A 24121-nucleotide genomic window follows, 5' to 3' on the forward strand; every position below is an offset into this window, starting at 1 on the left:
TCTTTATATACAGTCACTGATCCTCTTTATATACAGTCACTGATCATCTTTATATACAGTCACTGATCATCTTTATATACAGTCACTGATCATCTTTATATACAGTCACTGATCATCTTTATATACAGTCACTGATCATCTTTTTACAGTCACTGATCATCTTTATATACAGTCACTGATCCTCTTTATATACAGTCACTGATCCTCTTTATATACAGTCACTGAACCTCTTTATATACAGTCACTGATCATCTTTATATACAGTCACTGATCATCTTTATATACAGTCACTGATCATCTTTATATACAGTCACTGATCATCTCTATATACAGTCACTGATCATCTTTATATACAGTCACTGATCATCTCTATATACAGTCACTGATCATCGTTATATACAGTCACTGATCATCTTTATATACAGTCACTGATCATCTTTATATACAGTCACTGATCATCTCTATATACAGTCACTGATCATCTTTATATACAGTCACTGATCATCTCTATATACAGTCACTGATCATCGTTATATACAGTCACTGATCATCTTTATATACAGTCACTGATCATCTCTATATACAGTCACTGATCATCTTTATATACAGTCACTGATCATCTTTATATACAGTCACTGATCATCTCTATATACAGTCACTGATCATCTTTATATACAGTCACTGATCATCTCTATATACAGTCACTGATCATCGTTATATACAGTCACTAATCATCTTTTTACAGTCACTGAAGGTGTGATTTAGTTTTGATTCCATCATGTACAAAATAAAATGATCATTATAAAGAATATAATTTCACACTTATATCAATACAAATGAAACAGTTGTCAAACATCACTATAAGAAATGTCTGAAACAACCTGTCGGAAGAAACATAAGTAACTTCACCTTAAAAAACAATCGGACACATGACAGATGCAATGACAACTGTTAAATAAAATCTTTATTGATATCAGGACTGTGGACAAATGTTTTTATTTTGTTGAATATATTTTAACTGATTAATAAAATGTCTTTACAATACCAATATTCAAGCATTATTCTTTCATACAGACGATCAAACAAAACTTAATTGATCTGACAGATTTCTGAATGGCGTTCAGGGCAACAGTGAGGTTTCCATACTGCGACGCACATAGCGATGGCGAATGTTAGTAAGAGGTTCATGTTGGAGATGATAGATGTTGAAGAGCAATTACTTATTCTTAAAGAACTGCAACAAAATAAAGAAAGACGCCGTCCGTGTTCGTTCCTTCATCTCAATTCAAAAAATGGCGGCGAGCCTTCTGGTGATGCTAGCAAGTGGACCAATCACAGCTCTTGTGGTCTGCATCGCTTCGATGCATAGTTACACTTTGGGGAGGAGCATATCAGAGTACAGCGTAGGGCTCTGCGCCTACACGTGCGTACACATGCTATATGCTACGATGTAGCTTCAACGCAGGAGCAAGAATTGGGCTTAATGCTAACCCTGTGAAGGTGGAGCAGAGATATGTCAGACTTGTCCTGGTCCTCAGCTTTCTGGACCTGCTGCATGTTCACACAGGACGACTTCCCGCAGGAGAACATGAGAGGACAAAGAGAAGGAGCGCTCACTCTGAGGGCCTGAAGGGGGCAGCAGAGACAGAGGTTACGTTGGACTGACTTGTATTTCTGAAAATGACCTACGAGCATCTGTACGCTGCTCCATGTAGCAAACAGGACAAGTTCCCAAGGTCAAAAAGGCCTCACACAATCTGAGTCCACATTTTGTTTCTCCGTTGATTTAGTAGAAACAGTGTGTTGTTCATTTAAGGTTCATTGTTAGTTTTCTGTGAAAGCGGTGTCTGTTGTTTGGGTAGACAACAGGCCGAAGCTAGCTGGTTAGCATGCGGGTTTAGACCAACATCTGTGTTTTCATGTCTAGAAACATAAGTTGGTGTAAACAGCTGCTAATGCTAACGTAAGATAATGTTGGTTATGTAGTAAAGTCAAAACGTACACGTGGCAGCTTTAACAAACAGAACACCTCAGAAATGTTAAGGGTTAGTTGTTATTATCAATGCATCAGTTGTTTAATAATCATTATTATTATTATTCCCTGAAGCCGCCCCAATCGGGTCTGGTGTCGGCGGCGGAACGATCCAGAAATCCTTCATTGTTTTCAGACTCTCAGCTGAGGTCAGAGGTCAGTTCCCTCCTCTGTCGGCCATCTTGCTGACCTTGTCCACCAGGTCCTGAGTGCTGATGTGCGGCAGGCCGTCGTCCAGGGGACAGCCCTCCACCAGGCTGTTCATCGGAGTGGGAGGGAACCGGGACTCCTCCTCTTCCACGTTTCCCAGGCAACCGTCTCCGTCCAGCTCCTTCAGGAAACCCTTCACGATGGGGAGGACCTTCTTACGAGACGCCCACGTGTTTCCTGATTTAACAAACATTATGTCAGTAGGAATCAATCAATCAGAATCTAAAGCAACCAATTCAAACTCCGCCTCCACCGACCAATCAGGTCACAGCATCTCTTGTAGTATGAGTTACTGTTGAATAAAGGTCAGGCGCAGTGACCTCTGACCTTTGTCATCACATAATTTTATCCAGTTACCTTTTGTCATTATTGTTTACAGCGTCACAACTGTTACTATGGAAACAGTACCTTGCTGATAGGCTGTGATGTGAGGGTGGGGGCTGCTGATTGGACAGAGGTTGAGGGCGGGGTTACGAGCCTGTTCCAGGTATTGGCTCATCTGAGGAGGGTGGACAGCAGGACTGTGATTGTCATGGCAACGCAAACACAAACAACATCAGTCTAGACAAAGTCCGATCATGTTTACCTGATGCCTGCAGGTGCAGCTGTGGCTGAACAAAGCGAGCTCTCTGATTGGCTCTTCTCTCTCAGTGAAGGAGATGGTCATCAACAGCAGCAAATCAAATCTCAACCTCTGACAGAAACCTGAGAGCTCCGCCTCCAACTCCGCCCTCTGCAGGAACTCCTAACATACACGTGTACACAAGTGTTGTACAGTGTAGTAGAGTATGCAGTGCAGTATAGTGTAGTACAGTGTAGTACAGTATGCAGTGCAGTATAGTGAAGTACAGTATGAAGTACAGTGTAGTACAGTATGCAGTGCAGTATAGTGTAGTACAGTATGAAGTACAGTGTAGTACGGTATGCAGTATAGTGTGTACTGACCTCCAGTGGGATGTAGAGAACGGAAATAGCAACATTCAAACTTCCTGAAACAGCTTTCATGTCCTTCAACAACATCTGTTCAGTGTTCAGACCTAAGGACCAAATACTGCAATAAATACTTAAATATAGTGAAATAAATACTTCTCATTATGCAATGAATACCTTAAGAAATAGTTCATAAAAAATGATAATTCACTCATTATCTACCCACCACTATGCCGATGGAGGGCGGGTGAAGTGCTTGAGTCAACAAACACTTTAACGGTGCAGCAGCCGAATACATCTGAAGATATTAGTGACTTATCTTCAGATGTAAAAATCATAACCTCCATTCTGCTCCTGTGGTGTCATCCCAGGCACCAGAAGTGGCTAAGCTAGTGCACGTTAGCATTTCTGAAGGTTGTTTTTGTACGTCTGAATATAAGTCACTAATAGGTTGTATTGGAAACACTTCACCCCCCCCCCCCCCACACGACACATGACAAACACTTTACAAATATTGGAACTACCGTAATAGATACTATATGAAATATAATAAATGTGACATGTGTAGACGTCAGTAATGATCTGCTCTGTTCAGGTGATCTCACCCGAGACGTCAAACTTGGCATTCTGCAGCGCCTGGAAGAGAGCGCCCCTCGGTGGCAGAGTGGGGAAACCATTCTCCAACATGGCGGCGTACTGACTGTCTTTAGGAGTCACCTTCCCTGCAGCAGGAGCCATGTTGACACAGTCCAACACCACGGCCGCTGCACACACACAACACACACAAACACAGACACACACACACAATCGATCAAGCTGTATAACCCAGCTTCACAAATCACAGTTTGTCTCACACAGCTTCCTCATCAGACTCTCCTCTCCTCCTCCTCCTCCTCTTCCTCTGCAGCCAAACGCTCTTTTTACCAAACTAGAATTCAATCCTCATTTTCTAACCCCAAAAAACTCTTCTCCAACTTTTCCAACCTCCTTGACCCCCCAGCCCCCCCCACCCTTCTACCAAGACCCTTTGTCAACTACAAAAAAGAAAGATGATCTACACTCCTCATTTTCTAATCCTCCTTCTATTACTACATTTCCATCATCTTCATCTTCATCTTCATCACCTTCACTTTCCTCTTTCACCCCTGTCTCCAAATCGAGTTCTTACCTTGGTGACCTCTGCCCCCCCCGACCACCTGCCCCCTTGACCCCTCTCATCCAGTCTACCGCTCCTCACCTTCTTCCTTTCCTCACCCATCTTATCAACACTTCTCTGTCCACTGACCCCCCCCCCCCCCGACCCGTCTGAAGTTAACAACTACAGACCTGTCTCTCTTCTTCTCTTTCTTTCCACAGCTCTGAGCGAGTGATCTTTAATCAACTCTCCTCCCATCTCCACCAGAACAACCTTCATGACCCTCACCAGCCTGGTTCCACTGAGACTGTTCTACTGGTCTGAGCAGCTTCTCTCTCCTCTGTCCTCTGTCCTCTGTCCTCTGTCCTCTGTCCTCTGTCCTCTGTCCTCTCTCCTCTGTCCTCATCCTTCTAGATCTCTCTGCTGCATTTGACACAGTGAACCAGATCCTGATCTCATCCCTTCAGGACCTGGGTGTCTCAGGCTCTGCTCTCTTCCTATCTCAACGACCGCACCTACTGGGTAACTTGAAGAGGATCTGAGTCTGAACCTTGTCCTCTCACTACTGGGGTCCCTCAAGGTTCTGTCCTGGGTCCTCTCCTCTTCTCTCTGTACTCTGGTCTTTAACCTGAGTTCACTCCTCCGCTCCCTGCACTGGTTCCCAGTAGCTGCATCTGTTTCAAACACCAGTACTTGGTACCGTGCTGTGATCGGATCAGGTCCACTCCACATCCAGGACATGGTCCAGTCCACATCCAGGACATGGTCCGGTCCACATCCAGGACGTGGTCCGGTCCACATCCAGGACGTGGTCCGGTCCACATCCAGGACCTGGTCCAGTCCACATCCAGGACATGGTCCGGTCCACATCCAGGACATGGTCCAGTCCACATCCAGGACATGGTCCGGTCCACATCCAGGACATGGTCCAGTCCACATCCAGGACATGGTCCATTCCACATCGAGGACCTGGTCCAGTCCACATCCAGGACATGGTCCGGTCCACATCCAGGACATGGTCCGGTCCAAATCCAGGACATGGTCCGGTCCACATCCAGGACATGGTCCGGTCCACATCCAGGACATGGTCCATTCCACATCGAGGACCTGGTCCAGTCCACATCCAGGACATGGTCCGGTCCACATCCAGGACATGGTCCGGTCCAAATCCAGGACATGGTCCGGTCCACATCCAGGACATGGTCCGGTCCACATCCAGGACATGGTCCGGTCCACATCCAGGACCTGGTCCGATCCACATCCAGGACATGGTCCGGTCCACATCCAGGACATGGTCCGGTCCACATCCAGGACATGGTCCAGTCCACATCCAGGACCTGGTCCAGCCTCACAGCCCGTCCACACCGCTCTGCATCGACCAATCAGCTGCTCCCTCTCAGTGAGGGACAGTTTCCTGTCCCGCCTCCTAAACGCTGGAACCAGCTCCACATGGACCTCAGGACAGGAAGTCCACACATCGTCCTCCAGACTGAAGACACATCGTCCTCCAGACTGAAGACACATCTCTTCAGACTAAACCTTGCACTACCTTCTTCACCCTGTTAAAAGGGTTTTCAGTCGTTTAACTGATGTTGAGGGGAAAGAACAGAGGATGTCACACCTCGTTAAAGCCTATGAAACAAATTGTGATGAATATACAAATATAATTTGATTGATTGATACATAAGATAATGTCTGATAGAGATGAAGGAGCAGACATGAACTGAGGAGTTACTGTGAGTGATGGTAGAACATTGAGGAGATGTTTTATATCAAGAAGTCTTGTGATCATAGTCCACCATCAGCAGACACCATTACAACACAAGCACACGCACACACACACACACACACACACACAGCTGTTTACCGTAGAGCAGCTGAGCGAGTTGCTGGTCCAGGATCTGCGGAGCTTTCTGGACGATGCGTTCGGTTATCAAGGTAGCGCAGGATCCCACGGTTTCCACGACAACAGGACAGGAGGCCGAGGGCTCTCTCTCCAGCAGGTGATGGTCGATCACCTCCACCACCGCCCCCTCCAGGTCACTGTCTGAACTGCAGGAGAGAGACAGGTGTGCTCATGAAGAAGTCTAACACGGCTGCGTCAGGACCGACGCACGTTAAACACTGTTCACAGGTTGTTGTTTACCTGTCACGTGTTGTTGTTTACCTGTCACGTGTTGTTGTTTCCCTGTCACGTGTTGTTGTTTACCTGTCACGTGTTGTTGTTTACCTGGGTAAGACGTTGTGGTCGACCAGCGTCAGCCGCAGGCGTCCGTCTCGGTGCAGCGCTCGGAGGTCGAGCTGGTCTCGGAACGTCAGGACGTCCTGAGACAAACCGCTCTGTCGCAGCAGGAAGACGACGTCTGAGCGCAGCAGAAGCTCCGCCTCCCGGATGTTCATCACAGGGAGAGCGAGCAGGTCACTGGGCGAAGTCTGAGGGAGAGGGAGGGTCCACTTCCTGTCAGTCACCATGAACATCCTCCAGTCTTCACAATAAAGGCTTTATTTTAAATGTAGGCTTGTCAATGTGGAAAACTGACAGGAAGTGATCAACAGACGGATCTCACCTTGGACAGGAAGTAGGCGTAGGCCAGGGCGGACACCACGGAGTCCACATCACACGCCTCATTCCCCAGAACCACGTGGAACCCGGGCCCGGGCTGCTCTGAGTCCACCTGCAGGAGGAGAACCACCACGCAGCGTGTCATCACAGAACGCCACCGACACGTGAGAACCATCACACCAAGTAACCATGACAACAACAAACTCTTATAACTGGGGCTCAAAATGTACGTTAACGCAGGATGATACTTTGTGGAATTAAATCTTTTTAACTCATTAACAGAACGGGCTGCTCCATGTACCCCCCCCCCCCCTCGCTCAGAGCCACAGGAAGTGAGATCAGAGCTCGTGCACGTGAAGCAGCCGCTCCTTGTCCCCCCCCCCCCCCCCGTGAGACATCGGTCGTTGTTCGGCACTGACGCTACGAGAAGTACAACGTGACGTCAGACGACCAGTCAGACCAAGTCGATCACATCTTTTAATTACATTATTTAATGACCGGAAGTTTATTCTGAAAGGCGTAACTGACCGGAAGTCATGCAAGCATTGGGAGCTTCACAACCTGAGCTAACAGGCTAACACAGAGTGTGTGTGTGTGTGTGTGTGTGTGTGTGTGTGTGTGTGTGTGTGTGTGTGTGTGTGTGTGTGTGTGTTACCTGCACGGCTCGGCGACTGCTCGACAGAAACTCCTCCATCAGCTAGCAGCTAGCGGTTAGCGGTTAGCAGTTAGCAGTTAGCGGTTAGCAGTTAGCGGTTAGCAGTTAGCAGCTCCGGTCACTCCAAGCTGAGCGAGTGAGTGTAGTTAACATTGCGGGTAAAAGGTCATGACGCCTTCAGGGACACTTACAAACCACGGACATACGAGAGTTTATTGTTGCACGGTAAAAAAAAAATTTGTGCAATTACAATTATACTAAAACATTTTGTTAGTAAAGTTTTAATCAGAAGGGTTGGAATGGAAATATGAATAATATACAATTAAAAAAGAAAAAGCCTAACTCAAATCTTAAATGACATTAAATTGTTTAATATAAGATGTGACAATGAGTTGTTCAGGTACAGACCTGTGTTCTTTAAAAAAGTTCAATATTAAATTACAAATTTCATCAAAATGTTAGATTCTGCGTCTCTGCCTCTAAAACACTTAAACAGAGTCAAAGTGTAACTGGTTGATACTGTTTCCATACAATGGTAAAATAAACTACTTTCCATCAGTCAGCGAAGGCAGCTCCATCCTGCAGAACCCTGGGAAATGTAGTTGTTCATTTATTAAAACAAATGAATCAGATTCAAATCAGTTCTTTGTTTTTATTGGCTGTTCCAGAGTCAGCTGATCTCTGAGCTGAAACAAATTCAGGTCCAGTTCAAAATCTGATCTGAGCAGTTTTACATGTAGAAACTTTATTTTTCAATCAAATGGATAAAAGCAGTTTTAATTTTTCTCTGTTGAAGTTTAATGTGAGAGGATCTCGTTGCCTGTAATGAACACTGCAGCCTGGCGGGGGTGCTGTTCGGACTTCACACAGACTGTTGAGCTGCGTCGGAGTCACAGCTGACCTCTGACCTCTGAGGACGATGACTTCACTGACTCAAACATTTTGTTGTATTTATGAATGACGTCATCACATTCAGTCATCAGCTGTTTCCTATTCCATGTGTTGAGCTCCGTTGACCTTTGACCCCAGAGACCAAGTCTAGATCTTCTCCACGTAGTTTCCAGGAAACATTCCCTCTCTGCCTCGCAACCGGCCGAACCACCAACCAGACGGATCTGAGGACACACACAAACACTTGAGGACGAGTCCAAGACCGAGATCGAGTTTGAGATAGGGCTGGGCAAGTTAACTCGTTTTAATCGAGTATTAACTCGATTAATTATTTTATCTCGCATTAACTCAGGTTTGATTATTTATTGTTTTATTGTGAAAGTCAGGCTTTTATTTTGTGAAAGTCTGTTGCTGACTGCTGCGGAACTGGAAAAAAGAAAATAATTGGCGGATAAACAACCATGGATAAGGGTACGGAGCTTTTACAGCCATTTTCATTTTAAAGTTCTTCCAGACGGCGGAGTCGACAGAACCAAAGTTATTTGTAGCCACTGCCAAGGTGAATTTTCTTATCACCGGAGTAATTCCAGTCTAAAATATCACCTGAATGCAAAACACACAGTTGATATCAGCAAATCACTCAACGAAACAGCGAGTGGAGCGAGGCTTCGGCAGACTACGTTTGACGCAGGGAGGAGGATAGATGTTTCATAACGAAGAGGATAACATTAATGCCCTGGCAGTGGCATTGAGCTTTAACTTTGTATTTGCTTTGATAACATTGTTAAGTTGAGATTTACACTGAATATTTTATTTAACTGCTACTGTATTAAATGCTGATGTTAAAAGTGTTTGCAACAAATGTTATGGCACTTTCGTTCATATGGCAGAACATTGAAAATAAAATTGCGCTATACACTACTTTTTAATTCATTATTGGATTTTGTGTATACAAATGCGATTAATCGTGATTAATCAGGGAAATCATGCGATTAATCGCGATTCAAACTTTTAATCGTTGCCCAGCCCTAGTTTGAGAACAAGTCAGAGAGAGTTCACGAGCGAGTCAGAGCCCAGGGAAGAGTCTGAGGTCGCAGTCTGACTTCCTGGACTCAAATACAGACGAGCAGTCTAAGAACTATCTCAAACAAGCCAGGTACCAGGCGGAGTCGTGTTGTCCATCTTTATTTACAGTCTGTGGCTTTACCTTCAGTGAGGATTTCGATGACATCATCAGTGTTGAAGCTGAGCTCGTCGGTGTCCTGGGCGTCGTAGGCGTACAGCGCTCTGCACTGAGGGGACCGCGGCTTCGGTTTGGGAGCAGGTTTCGGTCGACCTGCTCCAGGAAGAGGCTTCACCTCCTTGGAGCGGCGTCGCTGCAGCCTGCAGGCAACACCAGGTATTACACCAACATATTTATTTACAGTGTAGCAGAGAGAGCCTGCAGCAGGGAGAATAGATCTGAGAACGTTTCAGGATTTAATGCAACAGAACGTAGAACCAACACAAAGAACTCAGGAAGCTAATGAAGAGCTGCTGGTGTGAACCAGACTGACTCTGGAATCAGGCTCAGCGGATCACTTCTGGTTACACCGGTTCTACACTGACCCAGTAAAACTACTGGATCAGTGACTGGTGACCTGACCCCCACTGAAGACATGGGTTACATCTGTTCTACTAGTGGTTGTAGCAGTGATACGAGTGTGACCCTTGTTGCCGTGGTTACTGGTGACCCATGTTGTTCGGTTCTGCTCTCAGCTCTCACCCTGCAGCGCCCTGTTCAGGGACCGCCATGAAGCCCATGTTGCCTTGTTTGGGGGCGTGGCTGCTGGGGCGGCGCTGGCTCTGGAGGCGGGGCAGACTGGGTTGCTCCATGCTGGACTGCTGCCTGAGCAGGGAGCCTCTGGAGGAGGTGGGGCCTCTGGAGGAGGTGGGGCCTCTGGGCGCTCTGCCCCCTCTGGAGTGAGACGCTAAGAAAAAACAAAATTTAAACCAATATTGAAACCATCAGGTGACGTTTTACTTTAAAAAAAAAAAATGGTACCTGAATTGTACTGGCTGCTGGGCGGAGCCTGGTTCCCCATGTAGCGGCTCTTCCGGTTGTCCCTCCGCGTCGGTCCTACAGGTCAAACAGACAGGAAGTGACACGGAGCAGCACAGCAACCTGCCCATGACGGACTCGTCTCAGTACTTACGTGAGTTCTTGGGCAGACCTGGTCCAATGGAAACCTGCAGCACCTTTCCGCTGAGCTTCAGGTCCGCCTCGTCCCCCTGGCCCGCCTGGAACTGGATCTGTCGGGATCCTGCAGAGCTGAACGGACCCCAGCCCCCCTTCTTCACCTTGAACTCCAGACTGCAGAAAACATCTTTGATCAGGTTCAATGAGCCGTTATTAGTTTAAATTTCAGATGAAGGGTTTGAATTAGTTGGGTCAGTAATTGATTGAGTTAGTTTTCAGTTTGTTACTTTAAACTGTGACTCACAGGTTGTTGAATTTCAGCGGAAGCTTCTTCTCAGTTTTCTCATGAAAACGTTTGACGAGTAAACTGAGGAATTCCGTTTTAAAGATGCTCTGAAGAACACTGTCATACTCTTCCTCATGAACGACGAAGAAATCATCCTGCAGAGAGCTGACAGACAGGTGGGGGACAGACAGGTGGGAGACAGACAGGTGAGAGACAGACAGGTCAGAGACAGACAGGTCAGAGACAGACAGGTCAGAGACAGACAGGTGAGAGACAGACAGGTCAGAGACAGACAGGTGGGAGACAGACAGGTCAGAGACAGACAGGTGAGAGACAGACAGGTCAGAGACAGACAGGTGGGAGACAGACAGGTCAGAGACAGACAGGTGGGAGACAGACAGGTGGGAGACAGACAGGTGAGAGACAGACAGGTGGGAGACAGACAGGTGAGAGACAGACAGGTGGGAGACAGACAGGTGGGAGACAGACAGGTGAGAGACAGACAGGTCAGAGACAGACAGGTCAGAGACAGACAGGTCAGAGACAGACAGGTGGGAGACAGACAGGTGGGAGACAGACAGGTCAGAGACAGACAGGTCAGAGACAGACAGGTGAGAGACAGACAGGTCAGAGACAGACAGGTGGGAGACAGACAGGTCAGAGACAGACAGGTGAGAGACAGACAGGTCAGAGACAGACAGGTGGGAGACAGACAGGTGAGAGACAGAGTGGTCAGAGACAGAGTGGTCAGAGACAGACAGGTCAGAGACAGACAGGTGAGAGACAGACAGGTCAGAGACAGACAGGTGAGAGACAGAGTGGTGAGAGACAGACAGGTCAGAGACAGACAAGTGAGAGACAGACAGGTCAGAGACAGACAGGTGAGAGACAGACAGGTGAGAGACAGACAGGTCAGAGACAGACAGGTGAGAGACAGAGTGGTGAGAGACAGACAGGTGAGAGACAGACAGGTCAGAGACAGACAGGTGGGAGACAGACAGGTGGGAGACAGACAGGTCAGAGACAGACAGGTCAGAGACAGACAGGTGAGAGACAGACAGGTCAGAGACAGAGTGGTCAGAGACAGACAGGTGAGAGACAGACAAGTGAGAGACAGACAGGTGAGAGACAGACAGGTGGGAGACAGACAGGTGGGAGACAGAGTGGTCAGAGACAGACAGGTGGGAGACAGACAGGTGAGAGACAGACAGGTGAGAGACAGACAGGTGAGAGACAGACAGGTCAGAGACAGAGTGGTCAGAGACAGACAGGTGAGAGACAGACAAGTGAGAGACAGACAGGTGAGAGACAGACAGGTGGGAGACAGACAGGTGAGAGACAGAGTGGTCAGAGACAGACAGGTGAGAGACAGACAGGTGAGAGACAGACAGGTGAGAGACAGACAGGTGAGAGACAGACAGGTCAGAGACAGACAGGTCAGAGACAGACAGGTCAGAGACAGACAGGTCAGAGACAGACAGGTGAGAGACAGACAGGTGAGAGACAGACAGGTCAGAGACAGACAGGTGAGAGACAGACAGGTCAGAGACAGACAGGTCAGAGACAGACAGGTCAGAGACAGACAGGTCAGAGACAGACAGGTGAGAGACAGACAGGTGAGAGACAGACAGGTCAGAGACAGACAGGTCAGAGACAGACAGGTCAGAGACAGACAGGTGAGAGACAGACAGGTCAGAGACAGACAGGTCAGAGACAGACAGGTGAGAGACAGACAGGTGAGAGACAGACAGGTGGGAGACAGACAGGTGAGAGACAGACAGGTGAGAGACAGACAGGTGAGAGACAGACAGGTCAGAGACAGACAGGTCAGAGACAGACAGGTCAGAGACAGAGAGAGACTTGTTCTGGTTCGGGTTCTAGTTTTAGATCCAGTCCAGGGTTAAATTCTAATCCTGCTTCTGTTCTCACTTCAGATCCTGGTACTTTTTGTAGTTCTGGTTCTGATTCTACTTCTAGTACCACTCCTGGTTCTGATGTTCTATGTGGTGTTGATGCTGGTTCTGGTTCTACCCATGACCTAATTCTGGTTCTGTACCTCAGCGAAACAGACTGGATCTTGTTGAGCTCGATCTTCCTCTTCAGAACTTCCTGGATCTGACCTTTATCTGGACCCTGTTTCACTTTCTCTCGACCAATCAGGTACAGGAACTTTGGTGTCAGGATCAGGTCTCGTTTCACCGTCTGCGGGTCAGAACCGAGAGGTCAGCCGGGCCTTGTGTTTGAAACAGAACAGACTCTTCCGGACTGCTCACCCTGAATCTTCGGTCATATTTCACCACCACGTCAGCGAAGTCGATCCTCTCTCGGCGGCCGACGAACTGTCGGATCTCGGGATGGTTGTCGGTTCCGATGTAGTCGCCCACAAAGTTCCTGTTGATGCTGTTTCTGCGACGCTCCTTCTTGTTCAGCAGGACATCGGACGCTGGAAGACACCCCTCATCGTTTAGTCAAGAGAAACACGAGCTGATTCCTCATCACATGGCGGACACCAGTCTGACCTTCCTCCCTCATCTTCACGTGCTTGCGGACGGCGATGTGTTTGCGCCACGCCTTCTGGATGACCCGAGCGTAACCGTTGTACTTCCTCTCTCTCATCTCCTCCAGCAGGAAGAGCTGCAGAGAGAAAAACCACAGGAACACCAAACATTTCAAACAACAGAACCCGACAGTCTAGTTCAGGACAGTTCGGAGGTTCCGGTCCTCATGTAGAACTTCAGCTCGTTCGTCATCAGGGACACTTGAAGGTTCATCGTCTCCATCACGGTTTCTGCTTTGAAACTTTACCATGGGATGAAACACTTCCTGGACATGAATGTTTCATACCGACTCCGGAGCTTTGATGAAGACCTTGGCCTTGCCCAGCTGGAACTGGTCCTGGTCCATGTTCACACAGTTGAGGAGGTGCAGGACTCCTTGGCGCTCGTCCCCCTTCCACTGAGGCCAGGTCTCTTTGGTCAGGATGGCGTACCTGCAGCACAGTTTGGTAAATGGTAAATGGATTTGTATTTATATAGCGCTTTTCTAGTCTGATGAAGACCACTCAAAGCGCTTTACAGTACAGTTTCACATTCACCCATTCATACAGAGCATCTACTTGCAGCACTTTGTTATTCTATGGGGGGCTATTGAGGGTTCAGCATCTTGCCCAAGGACACTTCGGCATGCAGATGGTTCAGACTGGGGATCGAACCGCCGACCTTCAGGTTGGAGGACGACCACTCTACCCCTCAGCCACAGCCGCCGCAGTTTGTTCTTCTGTTTCTCTCTCGTTGTGGGAACTGTTGTGTTTGTCTTTAATTTTGCTGCTTTGTAAAGTGTCTTCAGAAATGTGTGTTGTGATTTCATGATAAACAGATCAAAGTGAGTTGAAGCCCTGGGACCTGATCCAGCCCCCCCGACCCTCAGAGGATTGGAAGCAGCAGGACAGTGTACAGGGAGTTGTTGTGTTTGACCTCTGACCTCTGCAGGAACTTTTTGAAGACCCGTCTGTAGGCGTATCCCGCCCGGCGGACCCGGATGTTCTCTCGGAGGCCCAGGTACTCCACCTGGTGGCGGGCCCGGACGTCCTCCCAGTCCCGAGGACGCTTGGTCTCGTTGGGCTTGATGCAGCGGATGTAGTGCGGCGTGCACTTCATCAGCGTCTGGACCAGAGTGTTGGCTTGTTTCTGAAACACCAGCGTTGTGTTGGTGACTGGTAATGTTACTGTAGGTTGTTTTTCCTCATCTGCAGCTCTAGCGCCGCCTGGTGGTGGGACTAACTGTCTCACCTTGATCTTGCTGCTGGCGGTGGACGGACGTCCTCTCTTCTCTGCCTCCAGGTTCTCAGGGAACAAACCTCTGATGAACGGACTGAGCACAAACACAACACACACCGACTTGATTCAACACAAGGTCGGAACCTTCGCACAATATGTCAGATATGTCTTAAAGGGACAAGTGAGTCTCCAGAGGACAGGTACGTCCTCAATACTTACAATTCACTGCTCTGCATCAGCTCTATGATGTCATTGAAGAGTACGTCTCTGTTCCTCTCACAGAATCCACTGACATCATAAGACACCTGCACAGGTGGACAGATGGACAGAGACAGATGGACAGGTGAACAGAGACAGACAGACAGGTGGACAGATGGACATAGACAGACAGGTGAACAGAGACAGACAGGTGAACAGAGACAGACAGGTGAACAGAGACAGACAGACAGGTGGACAGATGGACAGAGACAGATGGACAGGTGAACAGAGACAGACAGACAGGTGGACAGATGGACATAGACAGACAGGTGAACAGAGACAGACAGGTGGACAGAGACAGACTGACAGGTGGACAGAGACAGACAGGTGGACAGAGACAGACAGGTGGACAGAGACAGACAGACAGGTGGACAGAGACAGACAGGTGGACAGACACAGTCAGACAGGTGGACAGAGACAGACAGGTGGACAGAGACAGACAGACAGACTGGTGGACAGAGACAGACTGACAGGTGCACAGAGACAGACAGACAGGTGGACAGATGGACATAGACAGACAGGTGCACAGAGACAGACAGGTGGACAGAGACAGACTGACAGGTGGACAGAGACAGATGGACAGGTGAACAGAGACAGAGACAGACAGACAGGTGGACAGATGGACATAGACAGACAGGTGAACAGAGACAGACAGGTGGACAGAGACAGACTGACAGGTGGACAGAGACAGACAGGTGGACAGACACAGTCAGACAGGTGGACAGAGACAGACAGGTGGACAGAGACAGGCAGACAGACTGGTGGACAGAGACAGACTGACAGGTAGACAGAGACAGACAGACAGGTGGACAGAGACAGACAGGTGGACAGGGACACACAGGTGGACAGGGACAGACAGGTGGACAGAGACAGACAGGTGGACAGGGACAGACAGGTGGACAGGGACAGACAGGTGGACAGAGACAGACAGGTGGACAGAGACAGACAGACAGACTGGTGGACAGAGACAGACTGACAGGTAGACAGAGACAGACAGACAGGTGGACAGAGACAGACAGGTGGACAGGGACAGACAGGTGGACAGGGACAGACAGGTGGACAGAGACAGACAGGTGGACAGACTGACAGACTGGTGGACAGAGACAGACAGACAGAGACAGACAGGGACAGACAGGTGGACAGGGACACACAGGGGGACAGGGACAGACAGGTGGACAGGGACAGACAGGGGGACAGAGACAGACAGACAGACAGGTGGACAGGGACAGACAGGTGGACAGGGACACACAGGGGGACAGAGACAGACAGACAGGTGGACAGAGACAGACAGGGGGACAGAGACAGACTGACAGGTAGACAGAGACAGACAGACAGGTGGACAGAGACAGACAGGTGGACAGGGACACACAGGGGGACAGAGACAGACAGACAGGTGGACAGAGACAGACAGGTGGACAGGGACAGACAGGGGGACAGAGACAGACAGACAGACTGGTGGACAGAGACAGACTGACAGGTAGACAGAGACAGACAGACAGGTGGACAGGGACAGACAGGTGGACAGGGACAGACAGCTGGACAGGGACAGACAGGGGGACAGGGACAGACAGGTACCTTCCCGGCGTAGTGGTGGACCACGAACCCTCGGTTCCAGCTGCTGAAGTGCTGGTGAGCTCCGATCTGTCCCTGGAGCTTCTGCAGCAGCGTCTGATCCGCCCCCTCCCCTTTGGCGTGCATCGTGGCACACACATCGTCCAGGATGCTCATGATCCCAAGAGGATTCTGGGAGATTATGAGAGGGTCAGCACAGTGTGATGATGGGGAGACAATGTCATCAAATCATTAGATACATCAAGGTTCGTTACATATTAAAGTTCTAGAGAAAGCAACAGTTCCCACAAGGAGCAGCTGTGACTGTTGAACTGGAAGAAAGAACCAGACTCAACGTGGACAAAGACAGGATCTGGCCCATGGACACTTGGGCACAAGGGGGAGACCAGGTATCGAACCTGTGACGCTCTGGTTAGTGGACGACCCGCTCACCCTTCAGAGCACCAGCTGCCCAGTCATTTCAAATGCATTTCCATATTTATAGATTAACACAAAAAACATTCTAGTGATTTCTTTCTCCATTTCTACCGTTCAGATCTTCAAACTATTTTCATTGGTGACATTTCTGAGCACCGTCTCTCCTCTGATTGGCCGACTCACCAGTTTGGACTCGATGAGGTCACACACCACTTTATTGTTGAAATACTCGATGGGCGTCCATTTGATTCCCTCCTGAACGTATTCCTCCTACAGACGGAGAACAAGGTACAGGAGATAAATGATCGACAGAACAATCCAAGACGTGTGTTTGTACGATGATGTCACGATGATGTCACGATGATGTCACGATGGCTCACCTGCTCGGCCTTCAGAGTGAGTTCAATGAAAATCTGCTGCAGCTTCTCGTTGACAAAGTTAATGCTGAACTGTTCAAAGCCATTTTTCTGAGAGAAAAAAAATCACAGAACAATAATCTAGTAATAATAATAATGATTTCCTCAATTTCCCAGAATGCTGTTCATTGACCCTAAAGGCAATAGGCAGAAACTTTGAGCTTCCAGTGTAAGATTCTACTTTGTCTCTTTGTAAGAGCCGATCATTGTAATAACACTTTAATAAAGAGAGGAGTTGTTGAGTCAGATTCACGCTGAAGGCAGTGGTTAGGTTAGTGCAGGTTTAGATTCACTCGGTTTAGATTAAATAGGTCTAGATTAAGGGTTAGTGAACTGATGTCATAGGTGAACCAGTGAAGTAGAAAAGGTAGAGGTAAAATACCTGGAAGATCTCGAAGCCGTAGATGTCCAGCACTCCGATGTTCAGATCCTCCTGGTCCTTCTGGATGGCTTTGTTAACGCACTGACACACACACATAAATAAAACAATAAAGTTATGTGTAAAATGACAGGATGTGAAATCTGACGAAAAGTGAGAGCAGGGAGTTAAACTGACATCGACAAGGAAGTCGAAGAGTCGGGCGTACAGAGCTTTGGACAGAGCGTCTCTGGAGAAACACGCCTGCTCCGTGTTCAGCGTGACGGAGATAGACTCGCTCTTCCCGCCCCACTTACTGTCCATAATCTTGCTGGTCAGTTTACTGCAAAGACCGTCCTGAGAGATCCCCAAGAGGAAGGACGGGAAGGCCAGGACTGAGGGACAGGGACAGAGAGACATGGTTACATTAGATCCTACGACCAGGAGGACATGAGGACATGAGGACATGAGATCATGAGATCATGAGATCATGAGAACAAGAGAACATGAGAACAAGAGAACATGAGATCATAACAACAAGAGATAATGAGGACATGAGATCATAAGACCAAGAGATCATGAGAACAAGAGAACATGAGATCATAAGAACAAGAGATCATGAGGACATGAGATCATAAGACCAAGAGATCATGAGGACATGAGATCATGATAACATGAGAACATGAGAACCAGAGATCATAAGACCAAAAGATCATGAGATCATAAGAACAAGAGAACATGAGGACATGAGATCATGAGATCATAAGACCAAAAGATCATGAGATCATAAGAACAAGAGAACATGAGGACATGAGATCATGAAAACAACAGAACATGAGAACATGAGATCATGAGGACATGAGATCCTGAGATCCTGATAACATGAGATCATGGATCATAAGAACAAGAGAACATGATCATGAGAACAACAGAACATGAGAACATGAGGACATGAGATCATAAGAACATGAGAGCATGAGATCATAAGAACATGAGGACATGAGAACCATGTGAAGTGTAGTTGCAGATCTTACAGTCCTGACTTTCAACCACAGCGTAGTTGTTTTCTTCTCTGAAAGTGATGTTTCCCAGATGAAGAATTCCTGCAACGAGTTGAAGAACCGAATCCTGCTCTTCCACAGACAGACCCACAACAGACATCGCTGCCTGCAGGACAGACAGGTGGACAGACAGACAGACAGGTCAAAAGACAGACAGTTTAACAAACGGGTGAACAGACAGACAGGTCCACAGACCATAGTGTCGCAGAACTCCTTCTTATCGCTGACGTCCTCCACTGTGTAGGTTCCTGACTGATTGAGGTAGCTGTAGTAGTCAGGGGTCGTGACCCCAAGGTTCTCCCTCTGCTCCCCGGTCGCCCCCTCCAACAGCTGAGGGCAAAGTTCACAGTCAAGTCACACTGAGGTCACAGAGAGGTCATGATGTAGAGCATGATGTAGAACATGATGAAGAACATGGTGTAGAACATGATGAAGAACATGATGTAGCACGTGTAGCAGATGATGAAGAACATGATGTAGAGCATGATGTAGCACATGATGAACATGATGAAGAACATGATGAAGAACATGATGTAGAACATGATGAAGAACATGATGAAGAACATGATGTAGAGCATGATGTAGAACATGATGAAGAACATGATGAAGACCATGATGAAGAACATGATGAAGAACATGAGGAAGACCATGATGTAGTACCTGGTAGTAGATGTGGAAGTTTCTTTCTCCTTCATTCTGTGAAACAACTCGACTTTTCTCCAACAAGAAGTTGGAGATCTTTCCTCCATCAGGAGCTCCGCCCCGACTAAACTGGATCTCAAAGTATTTACCCTGAGAGGAGGAGACAGATCTGCTGCTGTAAACATCTGTTTCTCTTCACATCTGTTTGTGTTGACATTTAAACATTTACTCACAAATCTGCTGGAGTTGTTGTTGCGGACAGTCTTTGCGTTACCGAAGGCCTCCAGCAGGGGGTTGGACTGCAGGATGATGTCTTTCACATGCTGCACACACAGTCACATGCTCACCAGCAGCAAGTCATACACGGTACTGTGTACTAACCAATACTTCAACATGTACTTTGACTATTAGTCTGAGGAATATTGTGTACAGACCTGTACTTTGTCTCCTCCTCCAGACACTTTGGAAACGTAGCTCATTATATATTTGGCTGCAACAGTTTTTCCAGCTCCGCTCTCACCGCTGAGACAAGAAGGATTCAAACAAAAAGGATTCAAACAACAAGGATTCAAACAACAAGGATTCAAACAACAAGGATTCAAACAACAAGGATTCAAACAAACAAGGATTCAAACAACAAGGATTCAAACAAACAAGGATTCAAACAACAAGGATTCAAACAACAAGGATTCAAACAACAAGGATTCAAACAACAAGGATTCAAACAAGAAGATTTCAAACAAGAAGGATTCAAACAACAAGGATTCAAACGACAAGGATTCAAACGACAAGGATTCAAACAACAAGGATTCAAACAAGAAGGATTCAAACAAGAAGGATTCAAACAACAAGGATTCAAACGACAAGGATTCAAACGACAAGGATTCAAACAACAAGGATTCAAACAACAAGGATTCAAACAACAAGGATTCAAACAACAAGGATTCAAACAACAAGGATTCAAACAAACAAGGATTCAAACAAGAAGGATTCAAACAACAAGGATTCAAACAACAAGGATTCAAACAACAAGGATCCAAAGAGTGAGTTCTGGGTGGAGCCCTGGGCTCCTCTCAGCTGCTTGTGACGGAGGAACCTCCCATGAAAGGCTCCTCTGACCTGGGCACCGCAGCAGTCTGGTTAGCAGAGACCCAGCTGTCACTCAGCTGATACAAGGACCTGATGTCTCATACACTCAAAGCTGCCACTGTCTGACCGCCATCACCATGTTGACCCACCTGAATGACGCCTGCCCCTGGTGGACAGACAGGGGATTGCAGCCTGCCGCACACAGACGATAATGTCAGAGTGAAATACAACAAATAAATAAAGTGGAATCAACCGTTGGGTGTGATCGAGGATCAGAAGCGTTTCCATACGAAAGCTGTTTAGATCTTTTTGTTTTAGTGATGAGGTCGTCGGCCTTCAGTCTCACTTCAGCTCTCCTCATGTTGGGACGCAAAATATGAGTTATAGTTATTAATATCCCTGTCTGTAATTTACTGCTTCCTGTGTCTCTATTGTCCGTCACTGAACCGTGTGTGCGTGTGTGTGTGTGTGTGTGTGGTGTGTGTGTGGTGTCTGTGTGTGTGTGTGTGTTGTTTATTACCTGATGATGACGCACTGGTTCTCGCTGTCAATCATCATGTTTCTGTACATGTTGTCAGCCAGTGCGTAGATGTGGGGGGGGTTCTCATACTGGGCCTGGGGGGGGAGGGGCGAGGTTAATGATGTCATAAATTCAGTGACTTTGCGATAGGTTATCTTACCGCTCCCTGGTACAGCTCCACCTCCCGCTCAGTGAAGTACGGAAGCTGTTTGAACGGATTCACTGAGATCAGAACCGCTCCGATGTAGGTCTGACGCCGGGTCAAGGGTCAAGGACCAGAACCAGAACCTGAGGGGGCGGGGTTTAACACATCTGATACTCTGCCTCTCGTCATGTGATACTAATAACCGTCAGTGAGGATACAAAGATGTAGTCGTCCATGTATCTCTTCTTCAGGTTCTCTGTGATGGCGTCCTCGCTGATCTTGGACAGAAGCACCATGTCGTCCACGCCGCTCACCTTCACGTTCTGAGCCAGCCAATGGTAGCGCTCCTTACTGCCCTGAGGGGGGAGAGGGGGGGTCACACCTGGTCTGTGAATCGCTCACATGTTAGACACACACACAAGCACACGCACACTAACACACACACACACACTAACACACACACACACACACAAACATAAACACACTTATAAACACACACAGTTCATTCACCACTGTTTTTAACCAATTATCTGATTTGTTGTTTATGGTTTTGTTCATTATAAGCTCCACCACTTAGACAGTTAGTTAGTTAGTTAGTTAGTTAGTTAGTTAGTTAGTTAGTTAGTTAGTTAGTTAGTTAGTCTGTTAGTTAGTTTGTTAGATAGTCTGTTAGTTAGTAACACTAACCCTGTTCATCTCAGATTTTAACTTGGAGGCAGGATGTGGATCCAGACTTTTTTAAATCCATCTCTAACTTTGTGTGTTTGGTGGGACACGCCCCCTCCTGAATTCCCAGAATTCCTCAGTCTTGTGGGATCTTGTCGTGTTGAGGATCAGTGAAGGGTGACGCCCCGACAAGTTCGCCTCAACACGCTGCATGTGTGTGTCTGTGTGTGCCTGTGTGTGTCTGTGTGTGTGTCTGTGCCTGTGTGTGTGTGTGTGTGTGTGTGTCTGTGTGTGTCTGTCTGTGTGTGTCTGTCTGTGTGTGTGTGTCTGTGTGTCTGTGTGTGTGTGTTTCTTGCAGATTTAAATCTGATGATCAATAAATCGATCGACAGGAGACTTCCTCCTCCAGCTCAGTCAGCTGTCTTCTGATTGGCTGAGGCCTGTTAAGGAGCTTGGTCTGACAGGAGAGAGGAGACTGGGTCCCTGGTGATCTGGGTCCCTGGTGATCTGGGTCCCTGGTGATCTGGGTCCCTGGTGATCTGGGTCCCTGGTGATCTGGGTCCCTGGTGATCTGGGGTCCCTGGTGATCTGGGGGCCCTGGTAATCTGGGTCCCTGGTGATCTGGGTCCCTGGTGATCTGGGTCCCTGGTGATCTGGGTCCCCTGGTGATCTGGGTCCCTGGTGATCTGGGTCCCTGGTGATCTGGGGTCCCTGGTGATCTGGGGTCCCTGGTGATCTGGGTCCCTGGTGATCTGGGTCCCTGGTGATCTTGGCCCCTGGTGATCTGGGGTCCCCTGGTGATCTGGGGTCCCCTGGTGATCTGGGTCCCTGGTGATCTGGTGCATCGTGTGATGTTTGAACCTGTTTGCTTTCCATACCCCCCCCCCCCCCCCCGAGGGGACCCTGGGGGCCCAGAGCTTCTGACAGAGGTCAAAGTGTCACTAGATGTTCTCCTAGTAATAGGTGGTACTTTGATTTTATTTTTATTTTTACTTCATTCAGATTCTTGGTTGATTATATTTTATACGTTTTCTATTTTTATTTTCTAAATCAACGATAACGATATTTTTTTAGATCCTTTTGTTTCTGATTCTAAAAACAAAAAATAGCATTAGATCTGATTCTGATTCACAGAAAATCAGGTCCAGTCCAGGATCAGTTCCAGGATCAGAATCAGGATCTGGTCCGGGACCAGATCCGGGACCAGGATCAGGTTATTGTTAGTCTTTTCTTGGTCTAGATAAAAAGTGAACTCACCATGTCTGCTCCTCCTGATCTTCACTTCCTGTTTCAGGTAAAAGTTGAGAAGTCTTGAGTCGGTCTCAGCTGGATCCAGGTGGACTCAGACTGAACCTGGACCAGGTGAGTCCGGATCAGATGGTTCAGTTCAGTGGACTCAGATCGGTTCTGCAGCTCTGAACATGTTCCAGTGTTTCTGAGTCTGTTTTCCTTCAGTCTCTAAACTCTCCGCAGGTGTGGACAGGTAGAGCCCCGCCTCCTCCCCCTTCCTGTGGAACTCTGGGTAATGAAGTCCTGACGGGAACAGCTGGAGCTCTGCTGCCCCCTGGCGTCAGACCTCAGACCTCTCATGTAACTTCACTGATATTTGTTCTTTTAGAGCATAGGACAGGATGGAGAATATGCCTTATTGACAATTTGTTTAGTTTAAAAGTGAATTCAAATGACCCAATATTATAATATTACCACAATGATATTATTTTTTAAAGTTTACACACTGTAGGGGCTGTGAACTATTTGATACACACAGAAACAGTGCATGATGGGAGTTGAGGTCACATGAATGTTTACACTGCATAATGTTTCTGCAGGTCCTGATCAAAGGCCCAGAAGTAAGATCAGGATTCTGGGTCATCAGGTAACTTCAGGTTTAATTCAGTTTTCAGTTCAACGCAGCTCGTTCTCTTGTCATCAGGTAAATCACCATGGTAACGCTGAGCAGCTGACCTGCTCCAGGTGAAGATGGAGAAAAGAGATCAAACAGTCTGAAGCTCCACCCACTGACCCAGCCCTTCCTTTGAACCATGACATCATGTTCTTAGAGGATCTGAGGAGCTGATTGTTCGAGTCTCTGAGGAGGAACCAGGGTCTTCTGAGGAGGACCAGGGTCTCTGAGGAGGACCGAAGATCCTCTGAGCTCCTCTGATGAGCTTCTGAAAGATCTAGATTCTCCTCAGAGGATGAACCTCTGTCAGCTGCTGGAGCCCAACAGACCCAGCCTGACCCGTAAAGTGCTCCCAGTCCCACAGACCCAGCCTGACCCGTAAAGTGCTCCCAGTCCCACAGAACCAGCCTGACCCGT

General features: G+C 47.7%; 2 protein-coding genes across 2 annotated transcripts; both read right to left on the reverse strand.

Moving 5' to 3' along the window:
• Nucleotides 1-946: 946 nt before the first annotated feature.
• Nucleotides 947-7633, reverse strand: prune (prune exopolyphosphatase). The gene is made up of 9 exons (XM_061080656.1): nucleotides 7526-7633; nucleotides 6875-6982; nucleotides 6538-6740; nucleotides 6175-6359; nucleotides 3778-3936; nucleotides 3188-3279; nucleotides 2829-2987; nucleotides 2651-2741; nucleotides 947-2419 (listed from the first exon to the last, which is right to left on the reverse strand). Exons 1-9 carry the CDS (start codon nucleotides 7562-7564, stop codon nucleotides 2190-2192), a joined length of 1266 nt encoding a protein of 421 aa, XP_060936639.1. The 5' UTR covers nucleotides 7565-7633; the 3' UTR covers nucleotides 947-2189.
• A 601-nt stretch (nucleotides 7634-8234) lies between these two features.
• Nucleotides 8235-23078, reverse strand: myo1eb (myosin IEb). Its single transcript, XM_061081323.1, has 27 exons — nucleotides 23059-23078; nucleotides 21354-21491; nucleotides 21151-21240; nucleotides 20991-21085; nucleotides 19816-19903; nucleotides 19615-19704; nucleotides 19400-19531; nucleotides 18935-19069; nucleotides 18713-18845; nucleotides 17877-18073; nucleotides 17703-17783; nucleotides 17285-17371; nucleotides 17088-17174; nucleotides 16491-16658; nucleotides 14877-14962; nucleotides 14670-14751; nucleotides 14362-14567; nucleotides 13726-13870; nucleotides 13401-13515; nucleotides 13155-13324; nucleotides 12938-13083; nucleotides 10900-11046; nucleotides 10612-10769; nucleotides 10461-10535; nucleotides 10182-10386; nucleotides 9624-9799; nucleotides 8235-8640 (listed from the first exon to the last, which is right to left on the reverse strand). Exons 1-27 carry the CDS (start codon nucleotides 23059-23061, stop codon nucleotides 8564-8566), a joined length of 3312 nt encoding a protein of 1103 aa, XP_060937306.1. The 5' UTR covers nucleotides 23062-23078; the 3' UTR covers nucleotides 8235-8563.
• Nucleotides 23079-24121: the final 1043 nt, after the last annotated feature.

The sequence above is a fragment of the Limanda limanda genome, chromosome 11 (assembly GCF_963576545.1).
Source record: "Limanda limanda chromosome 11, fLimLim1.1, whole genome shotgun sequence".
Taxonomy (NCBI): Eukaryota; Metazoa; Chordata; class Actinopteri; order Pleuronectiformes; family Pleuronectidae; genus Limanda; species Limanda limanda.